At 38.4% G+C, this 19,867-nt stretch overlaps 1 protein-coding gene across 4 annotated transcripts in view; it reads left to right on the top strand.

Annotated features, from left to right (window-relative positions):
• The window catches only part of RRM2B (ribonucleotide reductase regulatory TP53 inducible subunit M2B), a 44,183-nt gene extending 24,600 nt beyond the window's left edge, over positions 1-19,583 (top strand). For 2 of the 4 annotated variants that reach the window (XM_036264320.1, XM_036264323.1), the window contains exons 7-9: positions 3,024-3,128; positions 6,736-6,849; positions 13,089-14,329. In XM_036264320.1, the coding sequence (XP_036120213.1) occupies positions 3,024-3,128; positions 6,736-6,849; positions 13,089-13,241 (372 nt within the window). In that variant the 3' untranslated portion in view covers positions 13,242-14,329. Of the gene's footprint in view, positions 1-3,023; positions 3,129-6,735; positions 6,850-7,537; positions 7,655-13,088; positions 14,330-19,435 lie in introns of those variants that run through there. The other 2 variants (XM_036264321.1, XM_036264322.1) reach the window with 2 other exon arrangements.
• The last annotated feature ends 284 nt before the right edge of the window (positions 19,584-19,867 follow it).

The following is a 19,867-nucleotide window of genomic DNA, read 5'->3' as shown; positions in this document are numbered from 1 at the left end:
ACATGTCTTTTCTTACCATACACTTACCAGAATTTGGATTTATGTGTTAAGTATTTGACAGATTTGATAAGGGTAATGGTATCTCATTATTGGTTTTATTTGCATTCGTTTGATTACTACTTAGATTGAACATTTTTTAAATTAATGATATGAATCATTTGTATTTTTTTCTGTATTCACGTATTCTTGTCTTTATTTCTGTTGGTATATATTTTCAATGCATAGTGACTAGGCTCTTTCAGTAAGTATTTTTTAATGATTTTTTTAAATGTTTATTACATAAATATAATATAAAATATTAATTTTGTTATGTTTATTGCAAATACTTTCCCAGTTTTTCTTTTTTCTTTTGTTTGTTTTTTAACACACAAAAAAACAAATTTATCAATCCATTTTGAGAGATGAGTTAAATAATTGCACATATTTTCTTCTTGACTTTTTAACATTTAACTTTCTAATGCAATTGGAATTTGTTTAGTATAAGTATTGAACTTAGTATAGATATAGTATTGTATAGGATAAGTTAGAATTTTATTTTACACACTCTTGGGAATTTTTTTCAATTCTTTAAGTAATCGATCCTTCTCCATTGATTTGTGATGTCTTCTTTATTTTATTGTTACTATTTTTTTGTTAATCCTTACCCAAGGATATTTTTCCATTGTTTTTTTTGATAGAGTGGAAGGGAGGAGAGGGAGAGAGAGAGAGAGAGAGAGAGAGAGAGAGAGAAACATCTATGTGAGAAAGAGAGACATTGATTGGTTGCTCCTGACCAGGGTTGAGGATCGAACCTGCAACCCAAGCACATGCCCTTGACCGGGAATCGAACCCATGATCATTCAGTGCTGATGCTCTAACTGCTGAGTCAAACTGGCCAGGGTGATACCTTCTTTATTATATGTTAAGATTTTAAGTATTCTAAAATCTGTTTCAGGGTTATTTTTTCTTTTTCATTACTTATCTGTCAAATTTCATGCCATAATAAACTGTTTTAATTGTAGTACTTTATGTTTTGATAATTAATAGGATAAATCTCATAATTTTCCTATTAAAAGTATTCTTACAAGATTCTGCCCATTCTTCCAAATTAAATTTTTAAAGTTGAAATATATTTGATATATAATATGGTGTAATTTTAAAATGTATATGCTAATTTGATACATTTATATATTGTGATATGATTGCCATTGTAGCAATAATTGGCACCTCTCTCACAGTAGTCTTTCTTTCGAGTAGTCGGAATAATTAAGTTCTAGTCTCAGATTAATTTGTTAACTAAAAACAATCTCCGGATTCTGAGTGGAATTCCTTTAATCCTCAAAATTAACTTTATTCATTCTTGATTTAGCAATACAAGTGTCTATGTTTGATTTACTCATGTCTGTAATTGGTAGCTAGCTTTCAGTTCTAATCAGCACTTTCTTTAACACCTTTTAGCAGTTTACATATTCAAAATTTAGCCTTTGATAATTTGACAAGTCTGGGAATAATGTTTCACTAGCAAATTTCTAAGATTAGCTGTTCAAACACTTTTTCTGATGGTTTCTTCTGGGAATGACAATTTAATTAGGTAAATAATATTTGGAATAGAACCTTTGATTTGAGTCTTATCTTTCACTTGTTGATTTATTTAAAAAAAAAAACTAAGCAAACTGATTTGTAATCCTTTAAAGTGCATGTGCCTTCCTCTTCCTCACCTCTTGGTGGCTTACAAAATTGTTTCTTTTTCTTTGTGGTTTAGAAATGTTGACTCTGCCTTAGTGTCAGTCTCTGGAATGCCATCATCTTTCTGTATATCTAGGCTCTCTTTTTTTGTTTTGACTTTGAAATTTTCTTCTATTGTTTTCAGCTTTAGACCATCTGTTCTGTTTTTATTGTGTGTTAAATTATTGTAGGTTGAATCTCCTTGCTCTGTTCTTTAACCATTTAAGATTCTATACTATTTCTTGTATTTGCAAAACCATTCTGTTCTTTTCACAACTTTATTTTTTTCTTTGGTTATTTGCAATGTGATATCTGCTTTATATAGCTTCAAATGGTATGCTTAATTATTCAGTTTTCATTTTCTTTTTTTTCAATCCTCACCCGGGGACATATTTTCGTTTTTTTGTTCAGATAGAGTGGGAGGGAGAGAGAGAAACTTCGACGTGAAAGGGACACATTGAGTGGTTGCCACCCGCACGACCCAACCAGGGTCGGGGACAAACTGCAACTGAGGTACATGCCCTTAGCGGGAACCGAACCAGGGTCTTTCTGGACTACAGGCCGATGCTCTAACCGCTGAGCCAAACTGGCCAGGGCTGTTTTCATTTTCATTGCATTGAATTAGTTTTTATCTTGATCCATTCTTTTTTTTTATTTTCACCGAAGGACATTTTTGCATTTATCTTCAGATAGAGCGGGAGGGAGAGAGGGAGGAAGAGAGAGAGAGAGAGAAACATCAATGTGAGAGAGACACATCAACTGGCTGCCACCCACACAACCCCAACTGGGCTGGGGACAAACTGCATCTGAGGTACATGCCCCTAGCATGAACCAAACCTGGGACTCTGTGGTCTGCAGGCTGATGCTGTAACCTCTGAGCCAAACTGGCCAGGGCGAGCCATTCTTAATATAAATGCCTTTTTGAAATCTCTTGAGTTTTATCTGTTCTTTAAATACTTACTATTTTTCAATTATTTCTTAATTATTTTAGACATTAAAAATGAACTTTTATTTTGGCTCTTCTTGCTTTGTTTTCCTTTCCAAAATACTTTTGGTTGTAGATTTTTGTTGTTAATTAATTATTCTTTCATGTTGATGAACTAAGATTTGCTGGCACTGAACATTTTTCATTATAGGTTATTATAATTTGCATTTTAATGAGATTTGAAGAAAAGAAATTCTTGGCCCTCTTACTCCTTCTGTCTTCCTGAGGTTATGTGTTGCATTCCTAGAACCTACTCTATATGATGCCTGGCTATCACTGCATGAAAATAGCTGATTAAATGTTTTTTGACATGGGTATTTTTCTTCTGTTTCAGGGGCTTCACTGTGACTTTGCTTGCCTGATGTTTCAATACTTGGTAAATAAACCTTCAGAAAAAAGAGTTAGGGAGATCATTGTTGATGCTGTTAAAATTGAGCAGGTAAGCAGAGAAGCTTATATGATTAGCACATCTCTCTCTGAAATTTATACCATTATATTGTTAGGTTGACTAACATGAAACTGCCATTTTGTAGGTCAAAATAAATATCAGCAATTTTATATGATCAATATGACAGTACCAATAGATAATGTATCATAATCATTATGTCAGTTTATAATTTGGTTTATAAGTAAGTATTATATATTAAGGTTTTATGTATATAAAGTCTGTTTCAGGACTGATTTTTCTGTCTCATTGACCTGTCAAATTTTATGCCATAACAAACTGTCTTAATTATTCTAGCTTTATATTTTTATTTTTAATTTAAAAAAATTTTTTTAATGTTACCATGTGCTTTTTTTTTATCTTTATTGTTGAATGTATTACAGATGTTCCTCATTTTTCCCCCACTGACCCCCCTCCTCCCCACTCCCACCCCCCTCCTGCCTTTTCCCACACTGTTGTCTGTGTTCATTGGTTGTGCATATAAGTTCTTTGGTTTATTTCTTCCCACCTCCCCAACCCCCTTCTCTTTGTGGTTTGTCAGTCTAGCAACCAATTTGTTCTTCTTAATCCCTTCACCTTTTTCACCTATTCCCCCAACCCTCCTCCCATCTGGCAACCAACAAAATGTTCTCTGTATCTATGAGAATGTTTCTGTTTTGCTTGTTCATTTTGTTTGTAGATTCCACTGTCGATAAAATATATGAACAAACAAAATGGCAATGAATACATATCTAACTTTTTCTTCAAAAAGACCCTTCAACATTTCATATAATAACAGTTTGGTGGTGATGAACTCCTTTAATTTTTTCTTTTTCTTGTCTGGGAAACTATATGGCCATTGAAATTCTAAATGACAGCTTTGCAGGATAGAGTAATCTTGGTTGTAGGTTCTTGCTTTTCATCACTCTGAATATTTCTTGCCACTCCCTTCTGGCCTGCAAAGTTTCTTTTGAGAAATCAGCTGACAGCCTTATGGAAACTCCCTTGTAGGTAACTAACTGCTTTTCTCTTTCTGCTTTTAAGACTCTCTCTTTGTCTTGAATCTTTTGCATTTTGATGATGATGTATCTTGGTGTGGGCCTCTTGGGGTTCATCTTGTTTGGGACGCTCTGTGCTTCCTGGACTTGTATGCCTGTTTCCTTCATCAAGTTAGGAAAGTTTTCTGCCATTATTGTTTCAAACAGGTTTTCAATTTCTTATTCTCTCTCTTCTCCTTCTGGCACCCCCAAGATGTGAATGTTGGCATGCTTGAAGTTTTCCCAGAGGCTCCTTACACTGTCCTCATTTTTTTGGTTTCTTTTTTCTTTTTGCTGTTCTGATTGGGTGTTTGTTGCTTCTTATATTCTAAATCCATGGTTTGCTTCTTGGCTTTACCTACTTTACTATTGAATCTGTGTAAATTATTCTTTATTTCAGTTAGTGCCTCCTTCATTTCTGACTGTGCATCCTTCATTTCTGACTGGTCCTTTTTTATGCTCTTGAGGCCCTCACTAAGTTCACTGAGGTTCTCACTAAGTTCATTGAGCATCCTTATAAGCAGTGTTTTGAACTCAGCATTTGTTAGGTTGCTTATCTCCATTTTCCTTAGTTCTTTTCCTAGAGATTTTTTCTGTTCTTTCATTTGGGACCTGTTTCTTTGTCTCCTCATTTTGGCTCCCTCCCTGTGTTTGTTTCTGTGTATTACTTAACGAGAGATATGGGGCTAGCTGAGACCAGATGCTGCTTGTTTGAAAGAATTTAGGAAAAACCTGAAGCAGGATCCAAGACAGGCCAATCCTATGGTTAAGCAACTGGCAACAGCTTGGGTGGGCCTGAAAGTTGGGCGGGGCGGGGCCTCAGGGAATCACCAGGGTGGGGCAACCAGTGTGAGCCAGGTTGCTGGAGTCCCAGATATGGCTTCTGTCTGCTGCCCCAGGAAAGGGCTCACCAAAGGAATAAGGCCTCTGACAGCACATTTGTCCTGGAGAAAGCCCCCTCTTCAGCCTTCACTCCAGTGCCAAACAGCTCAGTTATTCCCTGTGTGTCTCTGACGCCCCTCGAGCTGCCTTCCCTCCAAGCTTAGAGGGAGTGAGTCCAATAAGTCTGTATGCGGGCCCTTTAAGAGGAACTGCCTGGAGCTCCAGCCACCTGTCTCTCTGAGCCTCAGTTCCCACTGGTTTTTCCAGTCAGAAGTTATGGGGACTTCTGTTCCTGGCACTGGAACCATAAGCGGGCACCTGGTGTGGGACGGGGACCCCTCAATCCTCAAAGAGGACCTTCCCAGCTGAGGTGTCCTCCTGATTTTTATCCACCACACATGGGTGTGGGACCAGCCTGTCCGCCCCCGCCCCTCCTACCAGTCTCGATGTGGCTGCTGTTTCTTTAATTCTGTAGTTGTAGGACTTCCATTCAGCTGGATTTCAGGCATTTTGGGTGATGGTTGTTCTGTAATTTAGTTGTAACTTTGATGTGGTTGTGGGAGGACATGATACTGCGTTTACCTACGCCACCATCTTGACCGGAAGTCGCTTTATATTTTTAGATTGTTATCTACTAGAGGGCAGTGGTGGTTTCTTGTCTGTTTTGTGTTCTCAAAAATCCAGCAGGGTATCTGGTTTGAAGCATGAACTGGATGCTTATAGAATGAATAAATAAATGAATTAGTGAATAGTAAAATTTAATTCATAGCATGTAATGATCTATTACTAGAAAGATCTGGATGCTTCACTTAGGATATGTTCATTTGAAAAAACTAGTTTACAGGTAAAACAAATTTTAAAACTTTGTAAATACTGCATGGTTAGGCAGCCATTCTTTTTATATTGGGAAGAGGAAAGGCATAAAATATGTTTTGGTTTCTTTAATCATTTTGAGAACTAAATCCAAATGGTTAATGTTTTTATTTTTCTTCCATTAACACTTTACCACTGCCTTTTAGTATAGTTTGAGTTCAGTTTATTTCTCAACCCTCAGATTCAATCTTGTTTCTTTCTCATTTTCTTTGTTAATTGTGCTTTCTCCCTTTGCAATGCCCTTCCATAATCATGTTCCCCTTGATGACTATTTTTGGTGAATCTTTTTCTAGATACTTCAGAACAAAGTATCTCCTTTTTCTTTTGAGAAAGAATATGAATTCAAGTCCTACATGTACCACTTTAAAGAAAATACCAGTAATTTGCCCTGGCCGGGTAGGGGTCAGTTGGTTGGAGCATCATCCCAATATGCCAAGGTTGTAGGTCTTATTGATCCCCAGTCAGGGCACATACAAGAATCAACCATAAGTAGGAGAACAAATCGATGTTTCTCGCTCACTCTCCCCCTTCCTCTCCCTCCCTTCCACCCTCTCTAAAATCAATAAAGAAATAAAAATACCAGTAATTTGATAACTAGTTTCAATTTTTTTGGCTATTTGGGATTATGAAATAATGTGAACAGTACCCCAAACATTTCTAAACAAATGGACGTTGTTTGCCACGTTGAAAGAATTTAACCTAGTGTACTTTCCTTGGACAAGATAGTGACTTAGAAGATTAATTAAACTAAACCGTCTTTTTATTCGGAAGATACATACTTATTTCTTGTTCTGTCTTTGTACTGTATTCTGTTTTTATTTTTGTCTCAGGAGTTCTTAACAGAAGCCTTGCCAGTTGGCCTCATTGGAATGAATTGTGTTTTGATGAAACAGTATATTGAGTTTGTAGCTGACAGATTATTTGTGGAACTTGGATTCTCAAAAGTAAGGTGTTTTAAAATGTATTACTACTAAGCTAAAATGTTGTTGTTATGTAAAGCCACTAAAATATTATATTTAAACTGAAAGCATTTGTGACATACTAGTATGCTTTTAAAATGTCCACAACAGAGCTTTGTTTTACATGAACAAATTGGCTTTGCAAAATCCTTTGAAAGTTAAAATGAAATTCATAACAGAAGTAGGAAGCTGATAAATCTTAGAACTAAGAAGCTCAATAAATTACTTTGTGATAATTGCAGGTATCTATTTAAAAATCAGATTATTTTTAAGTAATTGCATTTAATATATATACATGTGTTTTATCCTCATATAATCTCCATTTGTCTTTGTTGTAATTTTTTTTGTTGTTAATCCTCACTGGAGGATATTTTTTCCATTGCTTTTTATAAAGAGTGGAAGGAAGGGAGGGAGTGTGGTGGGGGAAGAGAGAGAAACAGAGAGAGAGAGAGAAGGAAACATTGATGTGAGAGAGACACATGGTAGATCAGTTGCCTCCTGCATGCACCCCAGCTGTGGCCAGGGATGAAACCTGCAACCCAGGTATGTGCCCTTGTAATTTTTGGTTTAATACTTTTAAATAGGAAGTAGTTATTATGAAGGAATTAACTGTCATAACTTGACTCTTTGAACTCAGTTGTCTTTAAGTTATTTCTGTCATTTTGTTTATCAGAGATAATGTACCTGAGTTTCATAAAGAGGTGTGATTTTCACATGACTTAGCAGATGGAAGCTACAGCCAGACTACCTGAGTTTGACTCCTGGTTCCACCGCTTTCTAGCTATGTGACCTTAGGCAAGTTGCTTAAACTCTATCTCAGTTTCCTCATTTGTAAAGCGGGGATAATAATACTAATACCACAAAGGATTGTTGATGAATTAGTAACTTAAAGCACTTAAAATAGTGACAGACATACAGTAAATGCACACATAAGTGGTCATGTTGCATTCAACCTAAGTGGAATATTCATAAAACTTTACTATGTACTACACCATGGTAATTAAAAATTATAGGTTTTGATTTTTTAGTATGGAAATGTAAGTTTAAATTGTATTGAATGAACCCATTGTATGGGAGAGCATAATTGCCAATGATATATCAGATAAGGGGTTAATTTCCAATATATATAGAGTGCTCATACAACTCAACAAAAGGAAGACAAAGAACCCAATTAAAAAATGGGCAGAGGAACTAAATAGACACCTCTCCAAACAGGACATACAAATGGCCAAGAGACATATGAAGAAATGCTCAACATCACTAATCATCAGAGAGATACAAATTAAAACAACAGTGAGGTACCACCTCACATCTGTCAGAATGGCCACCATCAACAAATCATCAAACAACAAGTGTTGGCGAAGTTGTGGAGAAAAGGGTACTCTAGTACACTGCAGACTGGTGCAGCCACTATGGAAAACAATATGGTGTTACCTCAAAAAATTAAAAATTGAACTTCCATTTGACCCAGTGATCCCACTTCTAGGAATATACCCTAAGACGCCTGGAACACCAATCAGAAAGAATATATATACCCCCATGTTTGTAGCAGCACGATTTACATTAGCTAAGATCTGGAAACAGCCCAAGTGTCCATCAGTAGACGAATGGATAAAAAAGCAGTGGTACATATACACAATGGAGTACTACGCAGCTGTAAGAAGGAAAGATCTCTTATCCTTTGAGACGACATGGAGGGACCTGGAAAGTATTATCCTAAGTGAAACAAGCCAAACAGAGAAGGACAAGTATCAGATGATCTCACTTATTTGTGGAATGTAATGAACATAACATTATATTCTGAGGAATGGGGTAGTCCCAGAGACGCGGAAGTGGGGTACAGACTGACAATCCCCAAAAGAGGGAGTGGTGGGGGAGAGATAAACCACAGAACTTACGTGCATGTATGCATGAACAATGGATATGGTCCACAAAGCTGGGGACAGGGCGGGGAGGGAGGAAAAAAGGAGAGACATCTGTAACAAAAATTAATAATAAAATAAAAATCAATAACACTTTTTAAAAAAAATAAATAAATTGTATTGAATGAGAAGTCTTATGAAATCCATGATTCTGGGGTAATGCCTTTCTTAGTAGTGCCTTTATATTCTGGTAACCACAGAAATACTGTAAAGAATGAGTCAGGTGAAGGAAAGGTTTTTGTAAGATAAACTATTTATATTTTATTATCATTTTTTGTTAATCCTCACTGGAGGATACTTTTCCATTGATTTTTAAATAGAGTGGAAGGGAAGGAAGTGGAGGGGGAGAGAGGGAGAGGGAAAGAGAAACGTCAAGAGAGAGATGTGAGAGAGACACATTGATTGGTTGCTTCTTACACAAACCCAACTGGGGCTGGGGATCGATACTGTAACTCAGGTACATGCTTGTGGCTGGGAATTGAACCCTCAACCTTTGGTCCACTGGCCAATGCTCTAACCACTGAGGCAAACCAGCTAGGGCTATATTTTATTATTTTAGTTGCAAGATCCTTTCGATGTTTGTCAATAATTAATGAGAGAAATCGAGATTGCAGTTGTAATAATATGATCTCTTAAATTTTAAACTGTGTATTAAAAATTTATACCAATATGTTTGTTATAGGAAAATTAATTTGCTTACTTAACCTTTAAAGTGAAGTCACTATCGCCCAGCTTGTGTGGCTCAGTGGCTGAGTGTCAACCCATGCACCAGATCACTGGTTCATTTCCCAGTCAGGGCACATGGCCAGGTTGTGGGCCAATCCCCAATGGGAGACCTGCAGGAGGCGGCCAATCTATATTCTCTGTCACCGATGTTTCCATCTCTCTCTCTCCCCCCCTCTCCTTTCTTCTCTCTCTAAAATCAGAATATAAAATAAAATAAATAAGTGAAATAAAATAAATAAGAGTGAACTCACTGTTCTTTAGCCCACCACCATATCCTCACACCCACACATCCATGTTCTCCTCCTTATTGGAAAACTATGAACCCTGGATTTAGTCTTCCCTTTGGGAACGTGCTAACTATAGGCATATAAAACATGCCTCTACAGAAGAAAATCTAAACACAGTGTTAAACATAATTTTTCACAGGCCTTCAACATATCTCAATAAATTCCCCAAACCAGAAATTATACAGACCTCTTAGTTTTTAATGCATTAAAATGAGAAATTCACAATAAAAGATTACCCCAAAAGTATTATCTACTTATTGAAAATATATCCTTTAAAATGAGATTAAAAATGAAAATATAAACTAAATGGCAGTAAGATCACTGTATATCAAGACTGGTAGAATTCAACCAGACACATCCTTATAGGAAAATTTATAGCCTTGAATGTGTATATTAAGAAAATAAGACAATTAAAATATATGAACTATGAACTCAAGGAGCTATAAGAAATACTCTTATAATGACACTTTTTGGTAAAATAAGAGATTAGTTAAATTAGCAAATAGTTGCCATTTATACAGAATTCTAATTAGGAGCCACATTGATGATGTTTTCATCTTTTAGTTTAGGATTAGTCAATAAATAGCTGAGTACTTTAATGTGTCAAAAACAAGCCACTTAATTTACTTTGGTCTTTGTTACTTTGTCCATGCCATGAATGATTGGGATGAGATTTTTTTTTGGAAGGTCACCAGTTGTTTTTTTTTTGTTTTTTTTTTATCCTCACCTGAGGACATTTTTCCATTTTTTGTTCAGGTAGAGTGGGAGGGAGAGAGAGGAACAGAGAGAGAGAGAAACATCGATGTGAAAGGAACACATCGAGTGGCTGCCACCCGCACAACCGACCAGGGCTGAGGACAAACCGCAACTGAGGCACGCGCCCTTAGCGGGAACCGAACCCTGGTCTCTCAGGACCGCAGGCCGACGCTCTAACTGCTGAACCAAACCGGCCAGGGCAGGTCACCAGTTTTTAAATCCAGTGACTCTACGACTTGTTCCAAGGCACTTTCCACTTACCCTGCTGTGTGTGATAGCTCAAATTTTCATTCCCTCCTAACAGTATTTCTGACAGGAAAATTTCACAGAATTCTTCCACTCAGCCACACCAGCATCTGATCTCTTTTGTTGGAATTAACACACACACACACACACACACACACAGATACAAATCACAGAGCATGCAGTTCACCTGTTAATAAATGTATACTTCAGTGATTTTTAATATATTCACAGTTATGCAATTTCTGTTTAGAGCATTATTTTTATCACCCCACAAAGAAACTGTACCCATTAGCAGTCACATCTGTTTCTTTCCCCCACCCCCAGCTCAGCCCTAGGCAGCACTAATCTAATTTCTGTCTCTTTATATTTGCCTGTTCTGTGTATCCCATTTCAAATAGCATATGGTCTTTTGTGTTTGGCTTCTTAGTATAATGTTTTCAAGGTTCATTTGTGTTACAGCGTGTATCAGTACTTTATTCCATTTTATGGCCAAATATTTCTTTGTATGGCTTCACCAAATTTCATTTATCCATTTATTGGTTGATAGACATTTGAGAGGTTTCCACTTTGGGGCTATTATGAATAATGGCCGCTATGAACATTCATGTATAATTTTTTGTGTGGACATATGTTTTCATTTCTCTTGGATACATATCTAGAAGTGAAATTGCTGGGTCATATACTAACTTTATTTATAATCATTAGAGGAACTTTCAGACCGTTTTCTAAAGTGACTGTACCATTTTACATTAATACCAGCAGTGTAGGAGAATTCCAATTTTTCTACATCTTCACCAATGCTTGTTATCTGGTGGTTATTGTTCTTCCATTAAACATCCTAATGTATGTGAAATGGTATCTTATTGTGGTCTTGATTTGTATTTACCTAATGGATAATGATTTTGAGCATCTTTTCATGTGCCTTTTGTATATTTTAGAGAAATGTCTACTTGTCTACTCAGATTTTTTGCCCATTTTTAATTGGGTTATTTTAATGTATTCTTTTTTTTTTATTATTTTTTTTTTTCATCCTCACCTGAGGATATTTTTCCATTTTTTGTACAGATCGAGTGGGAGGGAGAGAGAGGAAGGGAGAGAGAGAGTGAGAAACATCGATGTGAAAGGGACACATCGAGTGGTTGCCACCCGCACGACCAACCAGGGCCGGGGACAAACTGCAACCGAAGTACATGCCCTTAGCGGGAACCGAACCCGGGTCTCTCCAGACCGCAGGCCAACGCTCTAACCGCTGAGCCAAACTGGCCAGGGCTTAATGTATTCTTATATGTGTTGTTCATAATCTTTGTTGGAATACGCCTAAATTTAAAAATCCTCTTTTATTGCCCCTCATGAATCATTAAAATGTTTCACAGTTTCCACCAAGCTGTAGCTCTAAGTCTGCTTCTTAAATTAAGAAGCAATGAAAAAGCTTCCTGTCAACGTATGCCTCACTTTTTTGGAAGGGTCACTATGGATAGAATTTATTCTGTCTTACCTCATTATGGTCTCTTAACTGATGTGGTTTTCTGTTCTTTTATAATCTAAGAAATATTTAGGTCTATACTACATTGTTGGTAATTTATATTTTGTAATATCATGTATAGGTGACTACTTAATGGTAATACCATGTGGAAAATGCCTATAATAGCCCTGACAGTGTGGCTTCATTGGTTGGAGCATCATCCCATAAACCAAAAGGTTGCAGGTTTGATTCCCAGTCAGGGTACATACCTAGGTTGCAGGATTGGGGCACATGCAGGAGGCAACCAGTCAGTGTTCTCTCTCTCTCTCCCTCCCCGCTCTCTCTCTCCCTCCCCACTCTCTCCCCCCCACCTCTCTCCCCCTTTTCTCCCCCCCTCCCTCCCCATCTCCTTTCCTCCCTCTTTCATCAACAAACATACCCTTGAGTGAGGATTAAAAAAAAAAAAAAAAAGCATATAACATTTATGGTGTATTAAATTTCTCAAACTGTGAAAACATTTTTGTTGGTTGGTATTAAATCTTTTATTTCCAGAAATCTTGTTTTTTCCTTTTCTACTTCTTAGAATACCAGAGATGCTAGTAGTTTCTTGAGGAGGTTAGTAGATGATCTTAGTCATCTGAAAATGTATCAGCTTTGAACACCTCCAGGTCTTAGGGAATAGTGTGATCCTGAGGGTGACTAGATAGCTGTTGGGAGACCTGAGCTCTGGTTAGTTATCTGTTGCTCTTCTTATGGGATATAATTTGGCTGCTTCAGAATATCTAGTAACATTTCTTTCTTTTCTTTTTTTTTTTTTTTCTCCAGATTTTTCAGGCAGAAAATCCCTTTGATTTTATGGAAAACATTTCTTTAGAAGGGAAAACAAATTTTTTTGAGAAACGAGTTTCAGAGTATCAGCGTTTTGCAGTGATGGCGGAAAACACAGATAATGTCTTCACCTTGGATGCAGATTTTTGAAACCCTTCCCTTACCTAAACCTGTCATTGGTAAATAACAGTCTATTTTTCTCTGCTTAAAAAAATCAAACGAAAACTTAAAAAGTATCTCCTTGAGAAAATAGGAGTTTGCTCAAAAGGAAATCCCAAACTAAATATCAATCAATTTATACGAATGTACTAATTTTCCAGTTTAACAATCAGAGTATGATCTAAATGCTTTTGTTTTGTTGCTAATACAAGATAAAGTGATTAAGAGCTTGACGTGAGGTGTCAGTTGTGAGTTTGAGATTCTGTCTTTACTACTTTGTGTGACACTTGGCAAGTCAATTAATCTCTCTTAACCTCAGTGTACTTATCTTTAGAATGACTGTAATAGTAGGTCCTAAATTCACAGAGTGGACATGAGGGTTAAGGGACAAAATAAGTGTGTAGTCAGTACTACCTCCACCACTACCACTGCTACTGTTACTGCCACTGGTTATTATTAATAGTGTTAATTGCAGTGATATTGTGATAAAATGTTCCCATCTCAAAGTAATTGTGATTCTACATCCTAAGATCTAGAATTAGATCTTTATAATTTTAATGTTTAAGGAGGGATATAAAGATTTCTAAAAATTATAATTCTCATTAATTTGAGAGTAATTTCTTTGAATTCCTCAGTATGTAGTAAAGGAAATTTAGTTCTTGGTTGCTCTGTGCAGGAAGGACACTTACGGAGTGGAATCCAGGAGGTTATCATGGTAGTTGGCTTTGTGAGCAAAATGATTCTGTTCCTTTAGAAATTAAAAAGGGTAACTATTGCCAGTTATCACCCTGGAATGTTTAAAACCAGGTGAATTAGCTAGGATAGCACTTCCCAAAGAGTATTCTAAGAGCTATTAGCCCCTTTAGATATTTTGTGGGGAAAAGGGATTCTATGGGCAAATGAGTTTGGGAACTATTCCTCTTTATAGTGTATACTTAGTACATCAAAGACTGAGAAATTCTGTACTGTGTAAATTTATTTCCCCCTACAGCCCTGGCCAGTTTGGCTCAGCGGTTAGAATGTTGGCCCATGGACCAATGAGTCGTGGGTTTGAGTCCGGACAAGGGCATGTACCTCAGTTGCGGTTCGTCCTGGCCTTGGCGAGTCATGTGGGAGGCAACCAGTCTATGTGTCTCTCTCACATCAGTGTTTATCTCTTCCTGCCTCCCACTCTATCTGATGATAAACGGAAAAATATCCTCTGGTGAGGATTTAAAAAAAAATTATTTCCCCCTGCATATTCTAAATTTATTTAACACGGATCTGTTTTTCATTTGTTAACATCTACCCTGACTAGTGTTCCTCAGAACGTAGTTCGGAAAAAGGTGGCCTAGAATCATTTTATACGTAGAAGAAGGGCTTGTGGACTGAGCCAGGGAGAACCTGGTGGGGGTTATGAAACCATTTCAAGTTTGTGCCAAGCTGAGTAATGTTCTGTGATTGGGCTCAGCTGTGTTCCTTTAATACTCTCGTAACTCTCTTATGCTGTTGTGAAATGTAGTTCTTTACTGGAACTGTGCGTGCCGCACACTAGCAGGTGGTGAGGGACATGAGGTTTCTGCAGAGGAGACTGAGGAAAGGCCAGGAGCCGAGCTGTCGGAGAAGGCTGCCCTCTTACTGTAGGGAAGCGTCAAGAGGCAGCCGGAGCCTGCCGCCCCCACCGGCAAGCAGTGGGAGTCCTCGCTCACAGCGCACTGCTTGGTAACATTCCGGAAGCTCCGATTCAGAGATTTCCCCTGTATGAATTGTTCCATTCATGCCGCAACTATCTAATTGATTAAAACAGAGAGTTCCCAAGTGGATGCAAAAGGAAAAGGCTATAACCTTATTTGTTAGAATAATATCAGAAACTTGAAATATTGGCCTACAATAATACCGTTTATTTGTTCAGTGCTTCATAGTTTGCCAGTGCTTTTACTTCACCTCATTCGATCTTGCAACAGCGTTATGAGCTTGACAGAGCAGCTAATATTGAAATTTTACCTATGGAAAGAGGCTCAGAGAAGTTAAATGACTGGCCAAGATCTATTCATATTCACTATCCCTCCAATGTAGTTATTGTAAAGGTCATCATATTTCTTGTATTTAGTCCTTTGTCAACCATCTTGATTTGATTTTGCCTATTTCCCCATATACCTTAATTAAAGTATCAAAGTATCATAAACATTTTAACTATATTTAGGTAATATGTTCAAAGATATTTTCTGCCATACAAAAACTTAACATTTAAAATTGATAATATCTATAATGACATCAGAATGAAAGAACAATAGTCCATATTTACAGTCCATATTTCCTTCGTTTTGAATCCAAATTTTTCTCATAGGTAATGACAGGTGCCTTAATATGAAGGTTATTTATAGTAGCAATAAACCTAACGGTATTGAGATGAAGAGTTAATACTGAAATGGGATTTTTTTTTTTTTTTTTATCCTCACCCGAGGACATTTTTCCATTTTTTGTTCAGGTAGAGTGGGAGGGAGAGAGAGGAACAGAGAGAGAGAGAGAAACATCGATGTGAAAGGAACACATTGAGTGGCTGCCACCCGCACAACCGACCAGGGCCGGGGACAAACTGCAACCGAGGTACATGCCCTTAGCGGGAACCGAACCCGGGTCTCTCAGGACCGCAGGCCGACGCTCTAACCGCTGAGCAAAACCGGCCAGGGCTGAAATGGGATTTTTAATACACAGGTGTATCTTTAAAAAAAATTTTTTTTTATCCTCACCTGAGGACATTTTTTGTTCAGACAGAGTGGGAGGGAAAGAGAGGAAGAGAAACATCGATGTGAAAGGGACACATCGAGTGGCTGCCACCCGCACGACCAACCAGGGCCGGGGACAAACTGCAACCGAGGTACGTGCCCTTAGCGGAAACCAAACCCGGGTCTCTCTGGACCACAGGTTGATGCTCCAACCGCTGAGCCATACCGGCCAGGGCTACACTAGTGTATCTTATTCTTTGTTTTATACACCCTTTTCCAGGACTCCAGGTTGCATATTTATTTATTATGTTTAGTAATTTGGTTCTTAGTTTTTAAGAAATCAAGAAGTTGTGGAATTTCTTTTTAATGTTATCTTGAAGGTAAAGAAAAAATTCAGAGTATGTGTACAGTTTTTTAGCAGCACATATATTTAAATCATTGCTATATATAGTAGTTAAAGTCAAGTTTATTTGGGAATATAAAAACTGGTAGTTCTATGATATATTGCATTTATTAAAAAGGTTTCATTTTAGAGTCGTATCTTGGAAGGATGACAGTTTGATCCAGTGCTTTCAGGCGGGGCTGTTTTGCTGTCCGATTATGTACAGTAATACACAGTTATTACAGTATAACCTTACCCCAGTCATGTCTTTATAGATGAAATTTTTACAGTTGTCTCATTTTGGAACATCCAAATTTTCTGCTTTTTCCATTTTGTTTTTCATTTGTTCATTAAAGTGATTATTGAGAAAAACAGCTTGCATATTTAAAAACTAAATTATTTAATGATCAGAATCTTGAATTTCACATTTAAATATAGAATTCCCAAATTGCATTTGTGCAATTAAGTTGAGGACTAAATGTCACTAACTGATTATCAGTGATAAAGAAAGCTGCTGATGGGCTGTTTGAGAGTCAGTTTGGTCCTCTAATCAGGTCTTACGTTTTTGAACTAAGTTGAGTAAATTGGTAGCCAACGTGGGGATTCGTCCTCAGAAGAATCTGCATAAGTGATACAGAAGTGAATTCTACATATCTTTCTTTTAAGTGGTCAGCTCCTTTTTAGACACCTATAGGTGTGAAGGAGAATCTGACATTTCTGAGGCTTTAGGAAGAAAGGATTTAAGCCATCAGATTTTAGGCTTAATTCTGTTAAAGAAAATACAAATGAAAATGGAAGGTTGGATAATTTAAAAAAAAAAAAAATACAGATAAAACATAACTGTCTTTCTGAGTTCACAAAATTCTTAACTCATGCATTTGACTCTGTTTTACAACTGTGTTTTGATTTCCAAATGTCTGGTCATAATGCGGTATCTACTGTGTACTAAGAGCTTTATGAGGCGTGGTGTACCTAAGTCATTTTTTGCTGTAATACATTATGGCCAGTCAGGACAACCCTGCATATATAGAATTTGTGTGTTTTCTTTTCCCAAAGAAATGAGTTGTTTTTGTTTGTTTTAGTTTAGTATGTTGAAATAAACATACTAAATGATGTATCATAGCTACATCATTTATTTATGTCCTTTTTGAGTAAGAGTGTTTTCTTTATAAGTGTGGGACTACCCAAATCAAGAAACGTATACATTTCCTCAACCCATTACGAACCCAACAATCCAGTTTTTCCATATTTGCATCCCAGCAGCCAATTACTTCTAGAGAAAAAAAATTATACAAGAGAAATTGGATTTACTATAAATTCATGATTACCCACTATCTTAGTTCGTGCAGGCTGTTATAAAAAAAACTAGGTGGCTTAAACAAGACATCTATTTCTCACAGTTCCGTAGGCTGGGAAGTCCAAGGTCAAGGTGCTAACAGATTCACTGTCTGGTGAACCTTACTTCCTGGTTCATAGACAGCTGTCTACTTGCTGTGTCCCCACATGGAGGAAGGGGCAATAGACAGCTGTCTACTTGCTGTGTCCCCACATGGAGGAAGGGACAATAGACCGCCGTCTACTTGCTGTGTCCCCACATGGAGGAAGGGGCAATAGACCGCCGTCTACTTGCTGTGTCCCCACATGGAGGAAGGGGCAATAGACAGCCGTCTACTTGCTGTGTCCCCACATGGAGGAAGGGACAATAGACCGCCGTCTACTTGCTGTGTCCCCACATGGAGGAAGGGGCAATAGACCGCCGTCTACGCACTGTGTCCCCACATGGAGGAAGGGGCAATAGACAGCTGTCTACTTGCTGTGTCCCCACATGGAGGAAGGGGCAATAGACCGCCGTCTACTTGCTGTGTCCCCACATGGAGGAAGGGGCAATAGACCGCCGTCTACTTGCTGTGTCCCCACATGGAGGAAGGGGCAATAGACCGCCGTCTACTTGCTGTGTCCCCACATGGAGGAAGGGGCAATAGACCGCTGTCTACGCGCTGTGTCCCCACATGGAGGAAGGGGCAATAGACCGCCGTCTACTTGCTGTGTCCCCACATGGAGGAAGGGGCAATAGACCGCCGTCTACGCGCTGTGTCCCCACATGGAGGAAGGGGCAAGAGAACTCCCTGAGATCTTTTTTTTTTTATAAAGGCACTAACTCCAATCACCTCTCATTTTTTTTTGAATCCTCACCCGAGGACATTTTTCATTTTTTGTTCAGAGAGGGAGGGAGGGAGAGAAACATCGACGTGAAAGGTACACATCGAATGGTTGCCACCCGCACGACCCAACCAGAGCCTGGGACAAACTGCAACTGAGGTACATGCCCTTAGTGGTAACCGAACCCGGGTGTCTCTGGACCACAGGCCGACGCTCTAACCGCTGAGCCAAACTGGCCAGGGCTCCAATCACCTCTCAAAGGCCCAACACTAAATCGATCACAATGGGGATTCAGTTTTAACATGAATTTTGGTGGGACACAGACATTCAATTTATAGCACCTACCTCAGCACTTTCTTGCAGTCCTACAGTTTCCTGGTAAACTCAATCTCCGTTCTCCAGACTGCTTTTCCACACTGTCTCCACTCTGCTTCTACCCTCACTCCTCAAAGGTGCCTTTGGAACCTGCTTTTTCTTTGAGGACTATGAACACACAAGAGACGGTCTCATAGTCCTCAGGAAATTGACAATATATAAATCAAATCTAGAGTCTAAGAAGTTGGCAGTAGAACTCAAGAGACAAATGTCTTTGCATGATGTCTCTTCTTTAGAGACATTACAGTCAGTGATTAGGGAGAATATGTTTCCCTCCCTTCTGGGAATAACAGCTGCTCCCGCTCCCACCTGTGTTCTTGCAGGGCTGCTAGTACTAGTACAAGCGCCACGTGTCGGCGTAGGGTTAGGCATGTGAACCACGCAGGACCAGGACCTTACTAGGGGTTTTCTAGTTGAAATTAAAGGAAGAGGATCACTTTTATTCCACTGACAAAGCTAGAGAAAGAGTCCTAGTTCTATCTCCTCTGAGGTCTAACTGTTCCATTCTCTGCAGTCTTTCATCATCAAGGTAATAAATGCCTACTTTGTGCCTTGTTTGTTAGGTTTCTTGATTGACAGCCCAAAGAAGCCTAGTTAAAACAAAAACTAGTTCCTGGAAACAAATAAATGAGAAGAACCAGGGTGTTCGTGTGTGTATCAGCTGAGAGCCCAGTGTTCACCCTGCGTGGACCCTGAGAGCCAGGTGTTTCAGTCTTCAGTGAAAGAGAAGTGCTGTCTGGAGGGCACGTGGAGTAGAAGAGGGAGATCGAGCTGAAGTAGGAGTCTCAGAAGAGCAGAGTTGTTATAAAACAAACAATGTGTCCATGGCCTGCATGCTCATCCTGCAATGTAAAAATAGCTGTCCTTGTTCTGTGTAACTTTTCTGGGTGACTTACGCATCCGGACTTCCTGCACCCTGTGCCGACTCACAACCACATCTGCTCTGCATTCGTTTCTCTGGGTTGGCGTGTGTACACGTCACAGGAAACGAGCAG

This window comes from Molossus molossus, unplaced genomic scaffold, assembly GCF_014108415.1.
Source record: "Molossus molossus isolate mMolMol1 unplaced genomic scaffold, mMolMol1.p scaffold_m16_p_16, whole genome shotgun sequence".
NCBI lineage: Eukaryota > Metazoa > Chordata > Mammalia > Chiroptera > Molossidae > Molossus > Molossus molossus.
The sequence above is the reverse complement of the archived record's forward strand: the minus strand, read 5'-3'. Positions and strand labels throughout refer to the sequence as shown.